The following is a 23,656-nucleotide window of genomic DNA, read 5'->3' on the forward strand; positions in this document are numbered from 1 at the left end:
TCCATGGCAATTATTAAGACACTGACACTAACTATTGCAACAACATCATTAATCTCAATTTCCATCACGATTTTCACAAGAAACGCAATGTAACTTCTGTTGACTGTCCTGTCAACTTCACAGCACTAACATTGTTTTTTATATCTAAAACATAAAATATTTCCCCTGAAAACCTGTGGGAGTTGAAGTTTAAAGTTTCACAAACTATGAATACAGATTCAAAGTAGATGCATCCTAGCTTAATTTATACTCAGCTAGTAACGATGTTATGTTAGCTATGTAGTTAAGTCGCGTTAGTTAGTTAACGCTAAAATAAGGTCAGCATGAAGTCAGTAACGCCATTATCTCCAATTTAAGACCTTACGCTGTATAAATAATATGCTATTTGTCTTAAGTATATGGAGACGAGACTTTAATTCAAAGCCGAGTAAACTGGTTTTACTAACCGACATGACATTTAGCTAGGTTAACGTACATGTTTACGTTAGCTAACGTTGAAATCATCGAAACTTTGCTAACATTAGCTATTTGCTAACGACAGCTAATAAGTAGTGATAAATAAATAGCGTCATATGCTGTAATAGTCATAAATAACTGAGGTATTTCTTCACAGCCAATGGAAACAAGCTGGCCTTCAGTAGATATACGTATTAGTTAGACATAACTTACCATGGCGGTACACTTCAGTTAAAAACGTGTAACATGTATGAATCTGCATGTATCTTGAGTCAAAGCCCACCACTTCATCACTTCATTATTCCCCTGACAGGGGCCGACTGCCCTTTTATCAGCCGTCGGTCCAAAGGGCAGCGAGAGCCTTTCCAAGCAGCCTTGAGGAGTTCATGACCTCCTCCTTCAAACACATTCAGAACTGTTTCACCTCCTCATCTGTCAACAAATGGTGGAGGTGCTATTGTGTCCCCCACCCTGGTCCTAGTCCACAGGGAGGGAGATGTGGGAATGTTAATTGGCGAGAGTAAGCATGATAAAAATTGATATTCAATTAACTTGTCTTTTTCTCAGCAGCTGAGGGTCACAGCACCTGCAAATACACGGCAAATATGTAGTACCTGAGAGAAGCAGGGCTTTTAAGGCATTGAGAACTCCTGATCAACAGCTGGACCACATACATGTGCACATGCTGCACAGCAGAATATATTCAATCCAAGGACACATTTAAACATCTGACCTTCTGATTCATTCAGTTTTTCTGTTGATCAAATGGCACCTGAATACATTGAAAAAATAAAACTAAATCATTTTAAGTTACACAAAAATAAAATCACACAGGGGTATAGAAAACGGTTCTATTGACAATGAAAACAAGTGGCTTTGACAATCAGCTCAGATTGGCACTGAAGTGTATCAGTAACATGTAATAAAAGTTATAATACATCATACACTAGAGCCTTTAATAAGGTGTTTTAAAAGGTATAATTCCCATCAACATATACAGCTCATAAAATCTATAAACAACTTTGGGTTGAGTTAAACCAAACAACACGCTCTAAAAGATATTGTAGTGATTATAATATGACCTGCTTTATGTAGACTCAGCTTTTCACACCTAATTTCTTTGACATTATATAGTCATAAAATACTAAATTTGCACGTTAGAGATTCTGCACATAACAAAAAGCATCACTCACTGTTGTACACCAGAATGTGTGAAATAATTTTAACACAAAGCTGTTTTAAATACAGATATTCTTTTAAAAATAAAACTATCTACAATATGAGGATGGATGGGCAACCCATCAAAGAGGCTTACTAAAATGTCACCACACTTTTGGTCTCCACTGTAAGAACAGTATTGTTGCAGTGCATATCTCATTGTTGCTCGTCACTGAGATCTTACACCAGCACAAGGCTCACTTACTACAGCCTATATCACTCTGACAGGGCTACCATAGCAGTCTGCAACATCAGGTTGTTGCATCTCACCTGGATGCATTTCAAGCAACTCTAATATGCTTTAGATGTGTTTTGTCTGCTGAAAAGCATTACATTTTCTTTATCGCATTTGCCTGCTGTTGTCAGGACCGAGTAGAACAGCATCGCTGCATCCATCGCCTTCAGCTTTCCATGGCATCAGAAGAAGAGTCTTTGACTTTTGACTTGTCTTTCGTTTGGGAACGGCCATTGGCATCTAATAGCAGTGAGAGGTCAAGTTCAGGTAAGGGGACCCTCCAGTACTGGAAGGAGTTGTAAGCGCACTCTTCAGTGTTGGTGTTTTCATCAGCCTGAGAGTGATGAGAAAGAGAGGAGTAGTGAGGTCAGAAGAAATGTCCAAAAGCAGCTAATGGTAACATTTTAGACTGGTTGTCAAAGTTGAACCAAATCTGTGCAAAATCAGAGCCATATTTCACCGCTGAGAGATACAGAAAGCTCTACAGTGGGTAAAGGATGGCACCTAGTGGACATTTACTGCCATTACACCGATTCACTTTCTCTGAACAACGGAAATTACCGCTTTCTGCCATATTGTGATTAACTTACTTTATCATTAGCTTTAGGAAGAACAGTCTCTGAACCCGCGCAGTCCTCTCGAGGTCGTTTCTTGGAGCTCGTGGGTGTGCTGGAGCTGCGACGGTCCTGGAAACTTCCAGAAGGCTGCACCGTCAAAACATCTGCTGCATGCTTCCTACTGTCGCAGTGTGTGGCCTTGCGATAAAGAGCTGTTGCTGCTGCTTCTTCTTCTTGTTGTTCTGGGTCCTCGAAGTAGTACGGCCTCTTTCTGGAGCGATCGCCCAATAAAGCCAGCAGGGACGGCGGGCTCACACCCCCGGCCGGAGCCATGCTGCCCAGCTGCATGTCAACACTGCAGAGTGAGCGGTAGCATCTTTTGGAGGGAGAGTCGTGCAGCAGGGTGTCCTCGGCACGTCTCTTCGCCATGAATGTCAGCTCCGTCGGCGCGCTGGTGTACAGCAGTAAACCAAAAAAAAAAAAAAAACCACGTGGTACTTTCACACGGACACTAGCTGCGTTTCACCGTTAAGCGTGGATGTGTTCAGGTTCAGTCGCAAAACATTCAGCACCGGTAGTAAAATCACTAAAGGCAGTCCGAGTAACCAATCAGAGGAGAGCACCGCTGTCTATCCCCGCCCAGAGCCTCCACGCTTCCTGTGGCGGGTACGTTCATGTTGATCCGTGCTTTTACCTGCTGCTTCACCCAGATCAGATTACAGTAATCAGGGTTTTAGCCAGGATTTTAGAAATACTGAGGTCATTAGTCCAATTCCTCCCAGTGAAGCCCACCTTCAGAAAATGTCTATCTATAATGTTAATGATTCGGATTTTTGAATGATTAACTGTTTAACTATTGTTTCTGTAAATGTGATTCCTCCAACATGAATGTTATCTAAATGTTGTTTCAAAGCCTTCCCCATGCTGCCAGGAATACATTTCTGGTGGGGAAAATTTAAAAACACTGGAATTAGCCTATAAACTGTGGATGTATGGTACACCTGGTATACCTTTTACAAAACTGAACTTTGCCTACAACATTAAACATTTCATTTAAGTTAACATTCATGCATCATCCAGTAAATAATAACCCACAATGAAACTTAAGCATTTAAACAACTTCGGTTGTCATGCAATTATTCACATCGTATTTAATCTATAATTATATATTTTTCTAACTTAGATGTTTTTCACTGCAAACAAAAAGAAAAAGCACAGGCGTAATTAATGACATTAATAATGACTACTTAGTTTTGTGACTTTTGTTAATATTATTAGTTCAACCTGTGCTTTTCTTGCTGAGACAAGGTCAAAATGTCTGCAGTGAAATATATCCTTTACGCTTTAGTATAAACGAAGGTGTATGTCTTCTCTTTATCTACTAATTGATAAGCAAGCCTGATGAAGTACACACAAAACACATTTGCCTTTTCAGTACTGCTGAAAAATGCTGAAATAAATGAAAACACTTGCGTTTCAGTGCGGTCATGTCAAACTTGAAATTGTAAAACTCTGGAGATTCAGATTTCTTTAAATGTTTGGCTTTATTCCAAAGTGTGATTAGAAACCAGAAAAGTGGATGAAAGTCATCTCAAACTTTAAACAACTTATTCCTGAAAAGCTGAAACATGTTTTGATTACATTTTCAGTGTCGACTGATGATTTATGCGAATGGGTAGACATAGTTATTGGCACCATATTTGAAAAAAATAAATAGATTTCAAAAGCAAATGTTAACATCACACTGTCCTATCACTCACTCACTCACTCACACACACACACACTCTCTCTCTCTCTCTCTCTCAGGCAGTTAAAGTCAATGGAGATGATAATTAGTAAGACCGCAGTTAAAAGTAATCTTCATGGCTTGTAGCTGACCCACAAACCACTAAAACAAAATAGCAACTGACTCATCTCAAACCCACAGGTATCAAGAGATGTAGAGTATCTAGATCTTTTTCAGGTGTTATGCATAACTTAGTACTGCAGTATTTCATATTACATTCTACAATTTGAGCCATATTCAGGTGCTAAGCCCGTCCCACAAAAAAACAAAACAGAGCCTGCGAAGATGGGCACATTTCTCCATGAGATGCATCATAAAAAAATATGTACGACAAAAAAGAAAATGTATGTCCACTGATTCCATTTTCTTTTTCGTTTTGGCAGTCTAATCTTTGTTTAGTCCTCTAACTTCTCTGTTTTTGTCACGTCAGGCTGTCGGTTTCCTCTCGCCGTGGTGACTTAGCGGCAGGTGGAGAACTCTGTTGTTGGTCGTCGTCTTGACCGTTAAAGTACAGGTCTGCGGGTTTTCGTGCCACAAAGAAAACACAGTCATATATGTATCTCAACATAGAGCGGTCGTTCTCTGTGTAGGTGGTCTGAACTGACTCTTTCTCCACCTGCAGGAGAAATACAAATACTGTTTTACTACTGGAACAAGATTTCTGAAGACAAATGTGATGTGAAGCCGTGAACACAAATCATAGTCTGTGGCTTACCTCTATGTGGAAGCCAAAGTTAACGATCGCTGTCCTAATGTCTTCATAGCTAAGTTCAACCGAGAACTCATTGGCCATGTTCTCAAAGTGGTACAGCAGTGGACCTGAAGACACATTGAAGGTTTAACTTTGAAATAAGTTTACTGAGACCCGAAAAGATATAACTGTTTAACTGTCTTTAGGCTCAGCAGATCTGGGTCACTTAAAGAATCACCAAGAGTATGTTAGGGTGGAATTCTTCTTTTAATATTTTTTTATTTATTGCTGTGACAAATATCATTTCTCTAGTACTTGGGGGTCTACGGTGGTGTGTTTGTCTTTTATGTTATCTACTCATGGAAAGCATTTTGTTTGGCAGTAGAGTTTAAATAAATAAATGTCTTTAATAAAAGCAGACTCACCCAGGTTGATCCACACTCCACCAGGCTTCAGAATCTTCCAGATAGTCTCCACATACTCAATGACATTATGGGCTGTGTCAATAAAGAAGCAGGTAGCTACACAGTCCCAGGAATCTGACCAAAACAGAAAATATATTATCATATGATCCCTTCTAATTAATATTACTAAAGGTGCACAATTCACCAATGATCAATTATTCGTCATATGTGCTTTTTAGAGAAAATGTAATGATATAAATGAAAATCAGCTGTATTTGAATACAGTATATGACCTGTAACCCATTGTTGAAGCCTGGAGTAAGGACTCTGACATGCATTTGTATTGGTGAGCTATTATATATTAATTATAGTTTATGTCATCAATCAGAGAAATTATGTAAAATGTGTCTCCTTAATAACATAATCTCAGAGGGTTTCCGTGATTATTGCAGCCTGAAATGGCTACATTTGCAGGGGCTTTGATAAAAAATTGCATAACATTTTTTCGTTGTTATTTTGTGATGTGGCTATGTTTAAAATCTGCAACACCGCTGGAACAAGTACAATTATTTTGTGGAGCTTGCTGAGGGTAACATACAGTATGGGATTAAGCTCTGCATTTTAAATTTAAAAAAAAGGGGGGGAAAAATGTTAATTCTCTCAGTTGGCACATTTCTCTTCCAGGAGTTATGCAATTTGACTGCAAATTATTTCAGGGACACTATCAAAGGTGAAAGATCCACACAGCTTTTACTGACCTGAGTCACTGTAGACTTCCACAAAGTCCCCTGCTACCATGGAGAAGTCTGAACTTAGTGGTAAGCTCTGGGGGTTGACATCAGGGAATGTGATCGGTCGTGTTTGGTCGGAGGATTTCTTGTTGTTGCTAAACTGGTGGATCCAGGGGTACAGGGTCAGAGAGTTCACCTTTTCACACCTGAATGGAGCAGTCCAAATTTATGAGAACAAGTGGATGGATGGGAGTGGTATTCAGCAGAGTATGAGGTCAGAATTGTACAACTGAATACTGAATACGAATGATGTGTTCTGATTTTATTTGTGATCATTTGCACTGAGACATACTTGGATAGAAATACTAAAATAGAATTAAGACTGATAAACAGTTCCACCTCAAGCAAGCAGCGATATCCTGCATGCAGGTATGCATAGGAGGGTGAAAGTCCCTAAGTGTTGTGTAAGGCAGCTGGAGTGTTAGTGTCAGTCTGTGCTGTACCTATTGAGAACAAAGTTTGAAGAGAAGAGCATGAAGAAGCTCCATTCGTTGCCCTGGCAAATATAACCCAGCCGAGCGATCTCCCAGGCTAGACGGCCAAGCCCAGCACCCGGAACCAGCACGCTCACCTTAGACACATCACTGACATAATAAAATGTACAAAATGCACATATCACATGGAAAACATGGAGTAAGTCACATTATCACAATTATTGCAAGGTGTTCTGATACCATAGCACACGGAAAAGGTGTTTGCTTGTATCATTTAGTATCCACATTATGTCATTGTTTTCTTGGCATGCATGCAGGTGTCTGTGTGGTAGTGTGTGTGTGTGTGTGTGAGTGAGCACAATGTTTCCTACTATTGGTCACTTGGGAAGAGTCTTTGGATCTCTTGGATGATGGGCAGGTAGCAGGTGTCCCTCTCGGCCCGGCCCACCTCGCTCCAGTCTCTGACAAACTGTTTTATGGTGGACTTGAGCTTGTCCATGTCAAACGTAGTGGATGGGCGCGCCTTCCGCGGGTCTTCCTGGAAGTTGAATGAAAACATGACATCTTCACCTAAATTTCTGTTGACATTCCGACCCATGAGTGCTCAGTAGTCATTACTACATCATTACATGAGTACTCAGTACTCGTGGGTCAGACCACACCCACATACTAACATAGTATTTGGCATCCGTTGAGAACAACCATTAACAGTCATCCGCGACTTATGTGGGCCAGGGACGTAAAGTGGGGCTCAAACAGCCCCTTCCCTACTTCCTTCCCCCCCTGCTACCAGCAGCCTTGCTCAGACCACACCCATCTTCGGACTCACGATCCCGTTGACAAAATCTGTCCACAGACAGACGTATAAACACCTGGCAAAGTACTAAAAACCTCTCCTGTGGTAGTTCCCGCTACAGTATGTGTCTCCAGGACCACATTTTGCCATGATGACACACATACTCACAAGGTGAAAACAACACCAGCTGTCACGGCTGGTAGAAATGTATATGTATGCAGTCTTGAATCTGTTGGAACTAGTGTGAGTCAAGCCTTACCCTCTCGCCGTACTCAATGTTCTCAAACATGTGGAGGCTGTTGTGAATGATGGCCTGCAGCAACTCCTGGTTGTGGTCCGCACACTGGCTGATCTGGGCCAGGTTGGACAAAACATGTGGCAGCAAATTCTGGTGGTGCTGTGGTAGGCTCCGAAACTGACGCTCAGCACGCTTGACCTGTTCCTCGACATGGACCCTGACAAGAAGAGACACAAGTGAGAGTAATGGCACACACTTTTTCATGTCAGGTTTCCCCAGGGATGACACAAGTTACTCATCCGAGGAGCAATTTGTGGGTCTAACACTGGTCCATATGGTCCCTGTATTATTTACCCTCTTTATTGTCTTCCAGTGAGATTGCTACATCACTTAATTCCTCTCTTAGGTGTTAACTTGTGAGAAGTGTTGAGAGGGAGAAAGGGTGGATCATGGAGTACAAGTGGTGCGGTGACATGAGTGGAGCTAGAGTCAGAAAATTAGCAAATAAATGCCACAGGAAACTGGTTAAATACAAGCTGACTCAACTGTGGGAAACACTAAGAGATGCTCGAATGAAGATGGATTATCTAAGTTTTCCCTCCAAACCGAGTTATCTATCCATTTGTCGTTATTTGCTAGCAACATCGTCTATTGACACAAACTGCCGTTGCCGGACTCGTGCTTTATTTTAAGCATTGATGTTGTACCTGTAAAATCTAAAAGCATCGATTATTCTCCAGAAATGTTGTCTTTCCAGTCTGGCCTCCTCCTCGGGGCTGTATTTTATTCGCTCTTTGTTAAAATAGGGTCCTCCTTGCGCTCCCTCTCCTGCTGTTTCGGCCATGTCTGAAACAAATTTACAGCCGTCCAATCAAAACACGACAAATGTCTTCTTCGTGAGATTTATTAATTCCAGCAGACCAGACTCCACGAGGGGTATTGCTGCCACCCACAGTCGGATGATCAGACTGCAGTTAGCTGCTTTGATAGCAGACAATTAAATACATGAACAAAATAAGACAATCTACTCACAGCAGATTATTAGGGAGAGATAGAGAGAGATTTTATGAGAAGTTATGGCAGCTGTGTTACCAATACAGCGTTAGCGCTACACCCATTATAAACTAATGTGTCACAGCCATAATCATAACAACCTGAGCAGCCGTGGCTACAGTCACAATCACAGCGACAGCCACAGCCAAAGCTGTAGTCATAATCACAGCTGCTGTATGCAGACACTGCTGAGCTGGCCACAGCTGACGGCGAGCCCACTGGCGCTGTGGCCACAACCAGCGGCGGTCTACTGCACAATGCATAATACTATATCATAACACAGCTCAGCCTTTCTCTGTGGGTCAGAAGGAATGCGAAACGGTAAAGCTGCGTAGATTATTCTAATCACTAGGACAATCAGTTCAAGCAAATAAAGAGACACCCTTGACACTTAACTGTACTGTACCATTTTTGAATAGTTTCACAATCCAGCTGCACAGATATTGAGTCAGTGCCGTCAAACGTAAAGTCTTACTGAGTTGGTGTTCATCCTGTACTGAAATATGTGGATACTGGATGCCACCTGGGATTAAGTTCTGGCATTCCTCCAACAAAGGCTGAATGTAATATGTACACTGTTGTAATATATAATATGCAGTATTTGTAGTTATTGGGCTAAAACATACAAAACTGCCATGCCTTTTCAATCTTTCCCAATACAATAGCCATTGTAAAAAGTACATTAGTGCCCATCTTCTGATTGGTACAGAAAACTTACAGACAGGAGAGGATTAAAAATGCTCCATAGTCCCCGAATTTATTGTATTTGTTATAAAATATTATCTCTGTTATAGGGAATACCAAATGCTAATGAAAATACCTGTTGGTAATGTTTTGTCCCTGTATCTTTTTACCTTCAAAAACTAATATAAAAACAAACTTGTCAACATTTTAAAAGTGTTTGCTACACAATCGAAAAGCAAGAGACCACAGGACAAATGTTTCTCTGAGTATTTTATATGCGATGCAACAGCTGTGCTTCAGTAAACACAAAGTGTTTATTCCATCAGATGTTTGGGTTGATAATCTTGCCCATGAAGAGGACTTTTTCTGTGCTGCGTTCAGTGATGACGACCATGAATGGACGATTGAACTTCAAAACAGGGACGTAGCGAAGGGACATGAGCGTGATGCCAATGCCAGTAGCAGCTGCAGCGGTGGCTCCGGCCTCATCAACATCCAGGGTAGCTTGGTGCACAACCTACAGTACAATGGAGGCAGGATGAGATGAAAGGTGGATGGAATATAGGGAAGGAAATATGCTCACAAAATATGCTCTCTGTCCTTACCTCTGAGACTACCAGTTTCTGCCCCTCTGAAATGCCACTCAAATCTGCACGGTCGCCAAACATGTCTGTCATTCCCATTTCAGTCAACACATCAGTCAGCGAGTAGGAAGTCTTGATGGAGAACTTTGGAATATATACGTCATATGTCCTAAAAGAAATTTGGAAATAGACAAACATGCACCAGTTCACCATCTGACAGTAATGACTGATCTGACAGGACAAAGAATTTAAAGATGATTTAAGATCCTCCCAACCTGGACTTCATCCACTTCAGCCATTTGGTGACATGGCCCGGGCAAATGACATTCTCCAGTGTTGCCATCTCATCAGGCAACAACAGCAGCATGGAATAGGAGCTGTTGAAGGGGAGGTGGAGGACTGATGTGTTAATGCCCTGGTCGTAGTAAGTATCAAATGTATCCTCCATATTCATCATCTGGACTGGAACCTTGAAAATGAGAATTTAAACATTTAATCCGTTAATTGGGAAAGACACACAGTATGAAGGAGGCACAATGATGCATAATTATTGTAACTCAAATCCATTCTGAATGAATGAAGCAACTTTGAACCTTGGTGTTCTCATCCACCATGAACACGTCCTCCTTGGTGAGCTTAGGGTCAAATGGAGTGGCCCACTTTCCTGTTTGACGGGGATGAGCAGAAAATAAAACGCAATTTATGGTTGATACATAAAACTTAAAGGTGCAACAGACAATAAACCAGATCTCATCTCATGTAACCTTTTACCTTTGTAGTAGATGTAGCTGATGAGATACATGACTGTGCCTGGATCCAGGCTCTCGACCAGCTTGTCTATCTTCCCGTTGGTCTTCTCCTCCACATACTTATTGATGGTATTGGCGCTGTCTGTTTCTTTGGTGAAGTCAACATTGAACCCATCTGCAAAGTAGGACTGCTTCAAGGTCTCCAGGAACTCAGGCCGGGGCTTGAAGCGGTTGTCCACGAAGACAGCGGTCCCTTCACTGGTGTCTTCATTAGAGGTCTTGTTTGCCTTTTCGAGGAGCATCTGAAAGGCCTGGTCCACATCTGTCTGTGTCAGAAGGGAGTTGTTGAAACCCAGACCGCTGAAAAGCTGGTGGTGGGTCTCCCCCCGTGCTCCTACGGACAAGGCAGCCAAGGCAACAGACACACTAACAGGGGAGAAGAAGATATTCTTGCCCTCTGAGTTTGCATGGGCTGCTAACTTCCTGTACAGGCGGTAGGCGAACTCTTTGTTTGCTGAAGTCACCAGTGAGACGCTGTTGGCGCTGCTGTCGAGTGCAGTGTCTTGGTCTGTCGTATGATGACCTGCATGGTGATGGCCTCTCCCCACGCAGATCACTGCTGAGATGATCCAGATACCCAGTGCTGCGCGCATCATTGTGAACTAAGACAAAAGTTCAAAAGTGCAGCATTGTTTATTTGGGTTACACAGTGTTTGCTCATGCAGAGATGTGAACATGTTGTTTTAAAGGCCCTGAAAGCCTATTTTCTCAACCATCTTCTTACTATGAGTGGTGGGCTCCTACGTGAACACACTATTTTCTGCCACTGCAGGAACAGTTTTGGTTATTTTGCATACAGATTTCTGCATTTGTGCTCTTCTCACTGGTTTGAAGTGGGCAGGGCTGACTTAGAGAAGGTGATGTCACATATGTCTGTGCACCAATCAGGGTTTAGCAACATTTGGATCAGAATCTGAGGACAGTTGGTGGGCTGTTTGGTTACTGTCAATCACATCTAAATCCACACCCATGCAGGCCTCATGAAGCAAATTAGCTGAATTTTTGAGTGTTAAACTCATAAGATGTTTTTTCTATTTGATTGTTGCATTTTCAGTCATGAATATTTAATGTTATACAGAGGTGCCTGAAATTACAACAATATTCATTGAACCTCCGAGGAGGATACAAAAGAGTAAAACTAGTCATTTCTAACACTTGTAACACAGATTTGCCATTGTACAGAGTCACTTCTCAAACTCAAGATGTCAAACATTGTTTTTAACTGTTGGCAGAGTAGTTAAACTTGTATATGAACACTCATATTGCTCAACAATCTATCTGAGCTCTCTAAATCTTTTTAACCACTTACCTACTCACAGTATGTCTCATCCACCACTGACAGCAAAGCACAGGCTGAACAGAGGGAAATGTCCCCTTATAAGATCAGAGCAACTGAACTTTGGCTTTGTTTATTCTCTATCTCAACCTTTTATTTGCTCAGCCCCTGCATTTGTTCAGTGTAATGATTACTGTCTAACCATCAAACTGAGACTGTCTGCACAGGATAAATGCAAAAGCCACACTGCCATTGTTTTACTTCAGCAGCATGTATGAAAACACGTTAGTGATGATAAGTGTCTCTAGCCCATACTCCGTATCATACAGCAGGAATCCAATTCATGTTTTTGTATGTAAGGAGCATCAATGTGTAAATGGACTGCCAGACATTCACCAAAAGCTGCACCAGATTCATATTCTTTAATGTAAAACATTCAAATCCATTTAACATGTAGCAAATGAACAGAATACGAAATAGTTTTACCTTAATGACCATTAAAACATGATCCAGGACAGGATCAGTCCCTTTTCAAAAACAATATCGTAAAACATAGTTTTACAACAGTGGATCAGTAAGGCTTTCAGGCAAGGGTCAGTGTGGGCCAAAGAGCTGGCCATCCAGTTTGATGAGCTGTCGGAGGAAACCTCGATTAGGGATGACGCCCCGGTTATCTTTCACAACACAAATAGCCTCCACGAGGGTCAGGTTCTGCTTCAGCATCAGGTAAGCCAGCACCAGGGTGGCAGAGCGGCTCACTCCTACATGGCAATGCACCAATACTTTGCCTGAGAAGCAGAGAAACATTACATCGCAACATTAATTTGCAGCAAATGTAATTGCCTTTAAGCGAGTTATCACTTTCCACCCCTCCTCTCACCTCCTCTGCTGAGAGCCCTGTGGATAAAGTCTGCTGCTGCCTGGAAGTTGACGCTCATGTCAAAGCCACAGGAGTCATGAGCCTCTATGCCCATATAGGTGATCTTCATGCCCTCATAGATGTCTGGCTGTCCTCTGCGTTTGCTGTGAGCTGCGTTCAGGATGTGAGTGACTCGATGCTTGGATAGATCAGCCCGGTTCTCGGCACTGTGTCTGAAAAACACAACACTCTGTAGTCACTGACGGTGTCTGAAAATAGGTGGAATATACAGTAAAATGTTTTAAAAGGCGTTTCCTGGTGAACCATTTGCAGGAAACATATTTCATAGTGATGGGATTGACAATTAGTAGGCAATTTCAGCCACGTGAGTTAGAACTTAAGAAACCTGAGTCTTGCTTTCATGCCTAGCCATCAGTGGAAACTCTCACATAGCAGAGCTGTATTTTACGCAAGTTCCCAATGTGGAATGCAACTTGTGGGATCTTAAGTTGCTGCATTTAAATCTGATTTATGGTCAGTTCCTCTTTCACATGTGGACTAAATCCAATTTTAGAATTGGGTAATATCTGTAAAAAAGAAAAAAAAAAGAAAAAAGGGGACTCAGTCCACTCTCGCAGTCACAACATAAGAATGTTTGAGAATAACATACACAGGAAAGTTATAAGGTTTTTACTTAAGGAGAGTTACTTACTGGTCACCAATGTAAAGCCTTGGCCACACTTCATCTGCATGGCTGATGATGGCTTTGCCGGTAAACAAGAGTCTTTCCAACTCAAACACTGCTAAACCAGGTGAGCTCAGGTCAATTTCCACTTTCCGAGGAGGGGGTTTATCATTCCAGGACGCAGGGAGTTTGGATGTATAGGACATGGCCTTCTCTGTACGGGGGTTCAGGCAAGACTTCTGAGGCAGCTTTCCTAACTTATGAGGTAACTTCTAGTCCCTTAAAAGTAGACGGCACAAAAAGTCAAAAAAGGTAGCTGCAGTTTGTAGTTAGTTTACCAAAAAATGTTAAAAAACATGATTCCGTAGCAAGCTGTCTGGAACTGCCGTGTCAAACTGGGCAGAATGAATGAGTCGCCAGTTTCTTCACCTCAGATTTACTCTCCACCGAGTGTCCAAAGTGTTGTCAGGCCATATGACCCTCGAATTAAATCTAGCCTGTGTGCCTCAAGCCTTCAGGGGCCAGTGTTATGCTTTTGCATCAAAATAGCTGTCTATTTAAAGATCTGAATGCTGGCTGGTGGATATAGGGAGTGTGGACTTGTGCAGCAGGTTGCACTTTACAAAAAAAACAAAACAAGCAATATTTCATTCTTGAATTTTTATAAACAGGTGTTTCTACTTCTTTTCAAGAATAAAATGTGCTTATTTATCTGTATCCATATAGAGCTAAACGTTTCACCTTATCTAAACCTGCGCTGTTGACTGCATTTGTATTTGAATACAATATAAATAATAAACAATATAAAACAGTGAGAGAAAATAAAATCATTTGATCACAGGTTGAAAAATATACTGACATTTAATTATTTCTCTGCTATTTTCTCACTTGTAATAATTCCAATATGTATCAGGCAAAGATTCCCATCTTGTGTTGGAAACATGCATTACATCTGAAACTGTACAGTTGTGCTCCATCTAAACAGAAACCAGCACAGGAAAATGAACACATATAAAGGATGTTTTTTTTTTGTTTCCATGCAAAGCTTGTGATCTCATTTTTATTTTTATTTTTTTCTAATCATATAAAACCATCTCCTGAAATATGGCACTCTTTTTTTTCTAAATCAATACATCAAGAATGATTGAAAAAAAAAAAAAAGACTTGCTCTACACAAGAAAATGGATTGTGGATCTGGATTTGATATAACAAGGATTTTAGTGCTAGAGAAAACAGGAACACAGTCCAAATTCAACCAACACTTGATCCAAGTGCTGTGACCAACATTGTCCTTAAGCACAAAACATTGCTGAAATGTTGAAGTACATCCTTTACCCTTTACAGCTGATTGAACACTTCATCCAGAAAATACAATTCACTCGCTAAGTCATATTTTTTTTGTGTTCAAAAAGCAATAGAAAGAACATAATTGAACAGCTTTTCAAGTAATTCTTAAACTTTCCTGCTTGTCCGTTACAACACTAGTTCCTAGAGTGAAATACATGGCATTCATATGTAGGTCTGATTCTAGGTCCACATTAGGAAGCAATTTCATCCAAAAGATGGAATAATGGGGACAGAAATCTTTAGGGGACACTAATCTGCTACTTTCTAAGCCCAATTATGAGCTCGGAGATGTTGTGACTGTACTGAGTGCTTGTCTGACATTACAGTGCATGCGGGGCTGGGAGCACAATTGAGAAAGGAAAGCACTGCACCTATTCCAGCAGAGACATGGAGAGGTAAGTGACTATGGGCAACTAAATGTATGGCCTCTATCGGGGAGGGGAGATCCATATCATGATCATGCAAAATGGACTGTGAAATGTAATAATAGACAGCTAACAGAGTGCACGTGTTGTTAGATGTAGGATCAGACTAAAACCCACCCACAATCCTGAGGGACAGCATGACGATAATCTGAATGTGCATCACAGGTTAGAGACCACTAACGGTTGTTATGTGGCACTAAATCAATTCGTCTTCCAGTGACTCTGCCCTGCATTATGCTGGCAAAGGCATGACATAAAAGATGAGCTGAGCAAAAGTGTCAGGCTGTGTAGCCAGCACAGTCACTCACTGAGGCTGAAAGTCACTTATGATATGTACAACCATCAGTCTGCACTTCTAATACCACCATATTACTTATACCAGCATAATTAGGCTTCAAAAGGTTGATTCCATGTACCAGTAATTGCTCTATCTTGTTCTTGGGTCTGTGCCACTTCCTTCAGGCATTTTATATCATGTTGGTAGAAAACAGCCTAAAGATAACACAGCTCCGAGGAACAAGACTAGACCCTCATTGTGTCCATGGAAGATCTGGAAGAAGAAGAACAGCAAGACTTAGTGACCCACAAACCAATAAATAAGTCCGGTTCAGAAGGCTTTCTTCTCCAGCTGGTCCAGAATGGCCTGGATCCTCTGTACGGCCTCCTTCCGGGCTTGCCGGACGTTCTCCTGTCCCTGAGTCTCCACAGAGTCCAGCTCCAGCAGCTCTTTGGTCAGCAGTTCCTCCAGACACCGATAACTCTTGTCCGTCTTTCTGCCAACAAACTCATCAACATCTTCCTGAAGCAGTAGCACTCTGGCCATGACCTGTTGGACCTTAGCTAGGCCAGGGTTGTGGCTCAGGGGATGAGGTCCAGCCTGGCCTGGAGCTGGAGCTTGGACCGGGGCCGAGGGTGGAGGCTCACCTTGTGAAGGATTAGGCTCACCTCTCCCGGTTTTGTTGTACATCTGGGGAGGTGAGCTTATTTCGGCAGGCTTTCCATTGGGGGGGTTCAGGGATGGGGTTGGCCTGGGTTTAGGTCCCACTTGTGGGGCACGTTGGTGCTGTTGGTCCTCCATTAACACAAAACAAAAGATTGTATTTAAGATATTTGATAATCCTCAAATTTGACATTTTGGTTTTTGCAATCTAATTCTCCAAATCTGATTTCATGAAGCCACATTGTCCATAAAGGTGCTCTTGTAGGATAGAAGATATTAATCCAGATTTCTGTAATGTAATCCTTATTCTTATAGCATTGCCCCCAAAACAAGTTTGCATCTTGTCTGAAACTTATCCATGCCATTTTCTTACTTTTAATACTTTGTGTGTTTATTTCTGTCTTATATCAGCCTCTCCTTCCATTTACCTCACTTAATTAACAATACCAAAGCATCTTTTGGAAAATGAAAACCAGATTGAAATAGCTGCAGATTCATACCTTTGGTTGGTATGGTGGTGGAGCACCAGTTCCAGTCCCTGGCCATGCTGGAGGATGCGGAGGACGGACAGGATTTCCGTAGTGGTTTTGAGGAGGCTGCTGGCCTGGCTGCCATTGCTGCTGTGAGGGGGCATATGCACCAGAGTGCACCCACGCTTCAGCCTGGGAGCTTGGGTGGAGAGGCTGGCCAGTGGGGTATGGGGGGTTTGGAGGCATTGCATGACCACCTTCACTGTAGTGAGGGTACGGACCAGGGGGATATCCAGGACCCTGAGAGCAGAGGCAGGGCAGATATATGCAGTATTCCCAATCATCTTCACTTTCTATTGGGTGTGTAGGTAATTTTGGTTCAGAGAAAAAGACAAAGCAAATGATTTTTACAACTAATAGCACTCTGCGTGGTGAACCACAGTCAGAGACAATCAACTGTTACATCTGGCAACAACCATTTCCAACATTTGACCATGGCATGTGTGTTAACTGAACTCACCCCTTGACAGTGTGGACCTTGATAGTGATGATGTTGGTGCTGAGAGTGCGGCTGTCCAGACGGCCCGCTGCTCTGCTCTGCCGGACAGCCCTGGTTAGGATAAGGACCTGAAGTTGGTCTCTGAGGGTCAGCACAGTAGAAAGGGTTGGATGGGTGGAAACCACTTGTTGAATATTGATTCTGCGCTGGGCTGTAGACACCATGGCCATTTGGATAACCTCCAGGCATCATCTATACAGAAAGCACAAGAGGGGAGATTACTTACTATTAAGCATATATATCACAGTGATGTAAGCGTTTCGACACAGTGGCTGACTGTTAGAAAATGTGAGGGAAAGGTGAGAGCACTTAAGAGACTTAAGATAATGAGTAGATTTACTCCTACTGTACACCCTCAGATTTAGAGCACCATGTTATGTTGCATAATGAGCTGTACCTGTGGATTGTACTGTGGCTGAACATCTGATCCCGAGGGATAGGTATTTGCATAGTGTCCCGTGGAATGAGACTGGGGATACCAGTAGTGTGAAGGGTAGCCTGGATACTGAGGGGCGTCCTGTGAACACAGAATATCACATAGGAGAGTTATTTAAGAAGGAAATCTCTGCCCTTAAGTACCAGGATTGGTAACTGTTACTATTTATAATCTAAGCTGTCCTTGGTACAAGCTAACAAAGGACACTGTAAACCACATGCATTCTACATCACTGCCTATCCCAGAAAACACAATGACTGAGAAAATAGTGGCAGTTATGGCATTAATTGTTTGCTGAACCAGTTTTGCCCGAAGTAGACATGCTGTGCAGTTAGCTTAACCGAATACGGACCACGATGAATGTTTGAGGAAAGATACGTTGTTGCTAAAGCATGTACGTTTTGACACAACTGTAATACTATTAGCAGCGCTATCACGCCGAGATAACCGTGACAAACTCGGGCAACAGCTGAACTAGCAGTATAGCGGTAACTATTACGTAACACTTGCTAGCTCCGTTAGTCGTCCAGCTAGCATGAACAGAGCTCCGCAGGCTAGCGGGGTAACAATGTTTTTCTGTACAAACTCAGGTCGTTTTTTGATAATTAAAGACTCTCAAAGGCAGCAGACAACCCCTGGGGATGCGTCTACGCTGTGTCCAGTCACTTACCATTGTGTTATTCCAGTTCTCGTGATTATTTTCCGAGTTGCAAGTCGAGGGCCAGCCAGATTTCAGATTTGACTGCATTTGATGATGATGCATCAGCTAAGCGCGTTGCCCGGCAGCCGATCTGTCATCTGCCATTGCAAAAATAATAAACCAAGCCTTTAACAAGCCAGTAGTTGCTTATCTGAATTGTCCGTTGCTCCAAACTGCTAACAACAATGTAGCCGTTTTCCTACAGAAGTAGAGATCGCCTGATTGGAATCAGGAAATGATTGAATGACGCCGAGCTCGGGCAATCCTGTCCTGTGTCTTTAAGGACGGGCACCAGTAAAACTACAGAGGTCTCACTCCGCCGCTATTTTCTGACACCACGATCGTCATTACGGGGTGAAGGACGCTTGGATCTGCTTACTTTACCTTATGCTCACACTGCATAGAGATGAGAGATTATGCGGAAGGTCTACTGTTTGGATGAAAAATTTAATTTAATTTGGATAATGTTATGGCTGCACAAGTGTTGAGTTGTTCCGACTCTGTCAATGTCGCTTTGTATAAACGATCTGTGGTGTCACATGAGCGTCAGTAGACGCATTTAGCCAATAGGAAAAAGGTGATAAAAAATATAAATTGTTTTTCAATATTAACTTACATTTTAATCTTCAGAAACGATTCGTCTTTTGTGTTGCATTTATTTCAAGATGGGTTTTTAACTTTCCTAAAAAGTGAATGAACGGAAATGTAATTGTAATGCAGCGCTGAAAGGGTTAAACGTCTACAGGAAGTTTATCCCGGGCGTGTATAAAGACGCTTCCTGTGCTCTTCTTAAAAGAAACATATTTTGAAACATTCATGGCTTGACGTCAAATAAAGATACACGAAGCAAATAAACAGCAGCCCAAGATGAACTACGTACCAGGGACGGCAAGCCTCATTGACGACATCGACAGTAAGTTGGAGAGGAGGATCCACTCCCCTCGTAGATAGAGATGGTGTCGTAGAAAAACGGCTTCAAGATGTGGCATCGTGTTTGACACAAACTGGATCATATGCAACCGTTTGATATTAAACCTGCCTGTGTTGGTTGTGTCCTGCAGAGAAGCACCTGGTGCTGCTCCGAGATGGCAGAACACTGATCGGTTACCTCAGAAGCATTGATCAGTTTGGTATAACCCATTTACTTATCTCCCACTTGTTTTTACTCACATAGGGTTCAAAGCACAAGCTAATGTGTAATGACTGCATATGACAAATGGTCATACCGTTCCCACCGTCTGATGTTTTTATTGTATATAATACTGCACATTATCTCTCTAACCTGTTTCTCTTGTCCTCCCCAGCCAATTTAGTTTTTCATCAGACAGTTGAGCGCATCCATGTGGGGAAAAAATTTGGTGACATCCCCAGAGGAATATTCATTGTGAGAGGAGAGAATGTAGTGCTGCTTGGAGAGATAGTAAGTGGGAAGGTCCTCATTTTATTTGTGTGTGTGTGTGTGTGTGTGTGTGTGTGTGTGTGTTGGGATGATACATGTAGCTGAAATGATACACATTCAGATTCAACAACAGTAGATCAGTAGACAGTGAGTAACTGCTACACATTACGTTAATTTCATAGTAATGAGTCCCTGAGTGAAGGTTCACATAACCTTTTAGCCAAGGGTGCAAACACATTTAAAAGATGAGATTATTTATTTGTTTATTCTACACTTTTATTGCCTGTTCTACATATTTTAATGCTGCCAGGTTGTCAGCAAATGGGTGGACATTCCGCTTATGCTTATTTTTTTAGAACAGTGAGTTACTAGGTTACAAACAAAGTAAATGAGAACACAACAGATCTTCTGCTTTCTAATAAATCCTCCTACATGGCGGGTGAAAGCTGTCTGGAGCTCACAGAGCTATAAACTCTGAAAATGTATTGATCCGTCTGCCATTTTGATGCACTGTAAAATAAACAAAACAAAAACCCAGTCTAAGATCTAAAAACTGCAGATGTAACTTCTGCTCAGCCACTGAAATGGGCTCTTCTTCACAACATTAAAGAAGAGTAACTGAAACATTCATTATATTAGATTTCTGTCACCATCACGTGTCTTTAATGTATGAGATCGTGAAAACAGACACCTTATACACTTTACATAGGACCGTGCACACAGCACAAACATAACCCATGAACACAGACTCCATGTCTCACTCTATAAATATGACAGGAGGACAGCCTCTACAGCTGCCGGAGATGTACAGTAATCAAAGAAGAATGGATTTATAGAAGTTATGGTCGTCATACCACGTGATGATGTAATGACAGACTCGAGGCATCAGTACATCATTGTCAATCTCAGTGCTCCGGATGATGTTAAGATCTTTTGTGGTGGGAGAGGTTTGTGGTAGCCTGATAATTACACTGAGCTGCCATTTCAGTTTCATTTCATTATTAATTTATTACTCATCATTAATTTACGTCTGTTATTTCAGTCTGCACACAGGCTAGGTTTGTGGTGCCGTTTCAGACACATCCAGTGAGATATTAGATGAACAGGACAATATTTGCAATGCTGTGTTTGCACATGTATGTGTAAATGTTTTTTATAAGCTTTAATCTGAAGTTGTCATGGGAGGAAAGAGTGAACAGTTTTCTGCTTAAACAGGCTAGAAGCTTGAGTCGCTGCTAATGCCATTACTGTATCAAACAATGATACTAAATAAGGCTGATCAACAGTAAAGCACAAAACGGCTCATTGGAGCTCAGTGGGTGTACCACACACATTCAAGTTTGATTGAGCTGTGTATTAATATACATAATATTTGATATGTTTGTTACAAGCCAGTGACTGATGAAATGTTGTCTCTGTAGGATGTGGATAAGCCCTGCGACACACTCCTGCAGCAGGTCTCCATTGAAGAGATTCTGGAGGAGCAACGGTTGCAGCAGCAAGCCAAACAGGAGACGGAGAAAGTCAAAATGCAGGTCCTGAAGGACCGAGGCCTTTCTGTCCCCAAAGCTGATAACTTGGACGAATACTAATGCCGCCTTGATTCCAAGAGCCTCTTTCTCAGTTTATACATGACTGAGATGTTTTACGTTGAATTTGAGTTTGAGAGAGCATGAGAGTGTTTTGTTTTTTTTTGTTTTTTTTTTATGGGTACAAGGCTGCATCATGCTGGGCCTATATACTGTAGTGTACTGTGTGAAGTTAATTTGGAGGGGGAAAAAAATGTGATAGCTGCTCTCAGTTTTGCAAATCATGACAGCAAAATGGAAAACTCGCGTGTTATGTTCAAGATCACTCTGTTGGCAATTTAGCAATTATTTGACAGCAGCACTTTGTATTTTGTCACTGATATGGTCAGTCTTTTTTTTTATTTGGAGATATGTGGGCCTGCTATTGACAAAAAAACTACTTGCTATGCTCCATTAAAGAGTTTAGTTTTTCATTATGGAAGGTGTGCTTGTGTCATCACACTATCTGACCGCGTTGATTCTGTTTTACTTGCTCTGCTGTGTTTAATGCATTAAAATGCTGAAATATTTTTGGCCCCATAGCAGCAGCCAGTGCCCTTCTGGTCCTGTGTGATGGCGCCACAATCCCAACATGCAGACCACGTCGCACGCCTGCAATGTGACATCAAACGTGAGACTCGTGCATTTGTTATGCCATCTGTGATGAAAGGGCACGAGTGGGTAATTCAGTTTAAGCAGGCGGTATATCCGTGCATCGGGTTACGTTGTGTCCTGTTTATGAAGATAAGAGCGCGTCCGGAGAAATCGATCCTATCTGCCCTCATCGGTCAATGATAAGCTTGTTCATCATTTGGACTGATGCAGTGAGTTAATACAAAACAGCCGCTCGGCGGGCACCCTGTGTCCGCCTCAGTGCGCCCCTTCAGCCGGCTGCAGCAGGCCGGCTGGGTGGTATGAACTCTTCAACGAGTTAGCGTGGTACCACGTGAAATAGCCGAGATTCAATGTATGTTTTTTTTTTTTTTTTTTTACTGTGAAGACTGTACAGCAGTCTGCATGAGGGGGGAAAAAAATCGTTTCCAGAAAGATGTCAAGTTGTATGCAGTTATAAAAGTACGAATTCCGGTCAAATTTCAAAATAAAACTCTTCAAGGCCACAAAATCCATTGAAATAGTTACAGGGGCCCAAATGGATCAGGAGGGTAAACGTTGAGCAGGGGTTCTACATACGTACCTACATTGTTGGGGCTATACAAAAGAGGGCACAAGTAAAGTCTTTAGGGTTTCTAAAGGGGAATAAGATTTGGCTCAACAGTATTGAGTAAACTGGCCAAAGGTTCCTTCCCATACAAATGTAGCACAGCCACAATGAACATCTTTTGGGGGATAGTTTCATTCATTACATAACTATTGTCATGGAGATATTAGCTATAGGTTACCTGGCAGTGATGGAAGATATGAGCCTCCAACTCAAATATAAAAATGGTCACGTCAGATGACGGCGTTTAGACACTCGCTGGGATCTCAGGGTTTGGATTGAAGATGAGATTGAGATGTGAACCTCTGGACCTGAATATGGCCCTGACGCACATGTTGTAGAAATGAAAACTTGCAGCCATACGGACCAATTTACTTTGCAATCATGGGTCATGGCATCGTCTGTAAGTCTCATCAGTGTGCAGAGACACTAGAACTAGTGAGGTGTCCCCACCTGTGCCGGTTCCACTGTGACATGCTTCTGTGAAAATGGCCAATAAAATGCAGCTCATCATGTAGAAATTCTGCCACCAGAGGGCGACTTTACCTTTTCCCCCCCCACTCCATATCCACTACCACAGTAAGTGGCTAATGTTACCCTCATTTGTGTCATTGCAGTGGAGACAAAGTGAAGTTTCAACCAAGAGAAAGAAGAAAACGTTTGCGTGGCTTTACAGCGCGTATTTCAGCAGACATGCTTTTGTATCCTGTAACACAAAGTGTGACACCTGTGACCTCCCTCACTCCCTCTGCTCTGGCTGTCATTGGGTGGATCCAGGCTGGGAGTTTGCGCCACGGGGGGGCCACTGCCAGAGACAAACAAGTGGCGCCGGTAATGTGATTTTATTTTGCTGACAAATTAGCTTCACTTCTGGTGGAGTTGTGTCTGTCTCTGGCTTGACGCAGCTGTGACACGGAGGCCCAGCCCATTTTGATTACGCACCAACTGGGGAGGGGGGAGGGGGGGGGCGCGCTGATGTCCTCTCTGGTGCGCTCAACCAACCCCGGCTGTTGTAATGTAAAGCTGGTAGTATCCTG

The 23,656-nt window shown here is 42.2% G+C and overlaps 6 protein-coding genes across 6 annotated transcripts; 1 reads left to right on the top strand and 5 right to left on the bottom strand.

Annotated features, from left to right (window-relative positions):
• Positions 1 to 2,075: 2,075 nt before the first annotated feature.
• Positions 2,076 to 2,895, bottom strand: LOC139283812 (uncharacterized). The gene is made up of 2 exons (XM_070903854.1): positions 2,500 to 2,895; positions 2,076 to 2,243 (listed from the first exon to the last, which is right to left on the bottom strand). Exons 1-2 carry the CDS (start codon positions 2,893 to 2,895, stop codon positions 2,076 to 2,078), a joined length of 564 nt encoding a protein of 187 aa, XP_070759955.1.
• A 1,118-nt stretch (positions 2,896 to 4,013) lies between these two features.
• Positions 4,014 to 8,450, bottom strand: carnmt1 (carnosine N-methyltransferase 1). The gene is made up of 8 exons (XM_070904750.1): positions 8,314 to 8,450; positions 7,628 to 7,823; positions 6,944 to 7,110; positions 6,582 to 6,722; positions 6,106 to 6,284; positions 5,369 to 5,482; positions 4,968 to 5,071; positions 4,014 to 4,868 (listed from the first exon to the last, which is right to left on the bottom strand). Exons 1-8 carry the CDS (start codon positions 8,448 to 8,450, stop codon positions 4,674 to 4,676), a joined length of 1,233 nt encoding a protein of 410 aa, XP_070760851.1. The 3' UTR covers positions 4,014 to 4,673.
• Positions 8,451 to 9,665: 1,215 nt separating this feature from the next.
• On the bottom strand, positions 9,666 to 11,332 carry LOC139284068 (serpin A3-5-like). Its single transcript, XM_070904224.1, has 5 exons — positions 10,699 to 11,332; positions 10,521 to 10,591; positions 10,203 to 10,396; positions 9,949 to 10,096; positions 9,666 to 9,860 (listed from the first exon to the last, which is right to left on the bottom strand). The coding sequence occupies exons 1-5, from the start codon at positions 11,330 to 11,332 to the stop codon at positions 9,666 to 9,668; spliced, it is 1,242 nt and encodes a 413-aa protein (XP_070760325.1).
• A 1,261-nt stretch (positions 11,333 to 12,593) lies between these two features.
• LOC139284070 (dual specificity protein phosphatase 26-like) lies at positions 12,594 to 13,762 on the bottom strand. Its single transcript, XM_070904226.1, has 3 exons — positions 13,584 to 13,762; positions 12,893 to 13,104; positions 12,594 to 12,800 (listed from the first exon to the last, which is right to left on the bottom strand). Exons 1-3 carry the CDS (start codon positions 13,760 to 13,762, stop codon positions 12,607 to 12,609), a joined length of 585 nt encoding a protein of 194 aa, XP_070760327.1. The 3' UTR covers positions 12,594 to 12,606.
• A 516-nt stretch (positions 13,763 to 14,278) lies between these two features.
• On the bottom strand, positions 14,279 to 18,524 carry bag4 (BCL2 associated athanogene 4). Its single transcript, XM_070904225.1, has 5 exons — positions 18,404 to 18,524; positions 17,695 to 17,814; positions 17,259 to 17,489; positions 16,769 to 17,038; positions 14,279 to 16,400 (listed from the first exon to the last, which is right to left on the bottom strand). Exons 1-5 carry the CDS (start codon positions 18,494 to 18,496, stop codon positions 15,936 to 15,938), a joined length of 1,179 nt encoding a protein of 392 aa, XP_070760326.1. The 5' UTR covers positions 18,497 to 18,524; the 3' UTR covers positions 14,279 to 15,935.
• A 681-nt stretch (positions 18,525 to 19,205) lies between these two features.
• Positions 19,206 to 21,837, top strand: lsm1 (LSM1, U6 small nuclear RNA associated). The gene is made up of 4 exons (XM_070904228.1): positions 19,206 to 19,346; positions 19,495 to 19,563; positions 19,738 to 19,853; positions 21,254 to 21,837. The coding sequence occupies exons 1-4, from the start codon at positions 19,301 to 19,303 to the stop codon at positions 21,422 to 21,424; spliced, it is 402 nt and encodes a 133-aa protein (XP_070760329.1). The 5' UTR covers positions 19,206 to 19,300; the 3' UTR covers positions 21,425 to 21,837.
• Positions 21,838 to 23,656: the final 1,819 nt, after the last annotated feature.

This window comes from Enoplosus armatus, chromosome 4, assembly GCF_043641665.1.
Source record: "Enoplosus armatus isolate fEnoArm2 chromosome 4, fEnoArm2.hap1, whole genome shotgun sequence".
In the NCBI taxonomy this organism is placed as follows: domain Eukaryota; kingdom Metazoa; phylum Chordata; class Actinopteri; order Centrarchiformes; family Enoplosidae; genus Enoplosus; species Enoplosus armatus.

Bases quoted from the DNA above. Each gene is read 5' to 3' on its own strand.
- LOC139284070 (XM_070904226.1), bottom strand. From the start codon at position 13,762: ATGTCCTATACATCCAAACTCCCTGCGTCCTGGAATGATAAACCCCCT. The intron at 13,105-13,583 runs GTAAGTAACTCT...TGTGTTTTTCAG, and splicing joins AGGCTTTACATTGGTGACCA to ACACAGTGCCGAGAACCGGG. The intron at 12,801-12,892 runs GTGAGAGGAGGG...TCTGCTTCTCAG, and splicing joins CAGGGCTCTCAGCAGAGGAG to GCAAAGTATTGGTGCATTGC.
- LOC139284068 (XM_070904224.1), bottom strand. From the start codon at position 11,332: ATGATGCGCGCAGCACTGGGTATCTGGATCATCTCAGCAGTGATCTGC. The intron at 10,592-10,698 runs GTAAAAGGTTAC...CCCGTCAAACAG, and splicing joins CAGCTACATCTACTACAAAG to GAAAGTGGGCCACTCCATTT. The intron at 10,097-10,202 runs GTTGGGAGGATC...AATTTCTTTTAG, and splicing joins CTGAAGTGGATGAAGTCCAG to GACATATGACGTATATATTC.
- LOC139283812 (XM_070903854.1), bottom strand. From the start codon at position 2,895: ATGGCGAAGAGACGTGCCGAGGACACCCTGCTGCACGACTCTCCCTCC. The intron at 2,244-2,499 runs GTAAGTTAATCA...CATCACTCTCAG, and splicing joins TTCCTAAAGCTAATGATAAA to GCTGATGAAAACACCAACAC.
- carnmt1 (XM_070904750.1), bottom strand. From the start codon at position 8,450: ATGGCCGAAACAGCAGGAGAGGGAGCGCAAGGAGGACCCTATTTTAAC. The intron at 7,824-8,313 runs GTACAACATCAA...TCTTCTTGTCAG, and splicing joins GATGCTTTTAGATTTTACAG to GGTCCATGTCGAGGAACAGG. The intron at 5,483-6,105 runs GTCAGTAAAAGC...TGTTTTGGTCAG, and splicing joins GGAAGTCTACAGTGACTCAG to ATTCCTGGGACTGTGTAGCT.
- lsm1 (XM_070904228.1), top strand. From the start codon at position 19,301: ATGAACTACGTACCAGGGACGGCAAGCCTCATTGACGACATCGACA. The intron at 19,347-19,494 runs GTAAGTTGGAGA...TGTGTCCTGCAG, and splicing joins CCTCATTGACGACATCGACA to AGAAGCACCTGGTGCTGCTC. The intron at 19,564-19,737 runs GTATAACCCATT...TGTCCTCCCCAG, and splicing joins CAGAAGCATTGATCAGTTTG to CCAATTTAGTTTTTCATCAG.
- bag4 (XM_070904225.1), bottom strand. From the start codon at position 18,496: ATGCATCATCATCAAATGCAGTCAAATCTGAAATCTGGCTGGCCCTCG. The intron at 17,815-18,403 runs GTAAGTGACTGG...CTGTGTTCACAG, and splicing joins AGAACTGGAATAACACAATG to GACGCCCCTCAGTATCCAGG. The intron at 17,490-17,694 runs GTACAGCTCATT...CTTTCTGTATAG, and splicing joins AGCCACAGTACAATCCACAG to ATGATGCCTGGAGGTTATCC.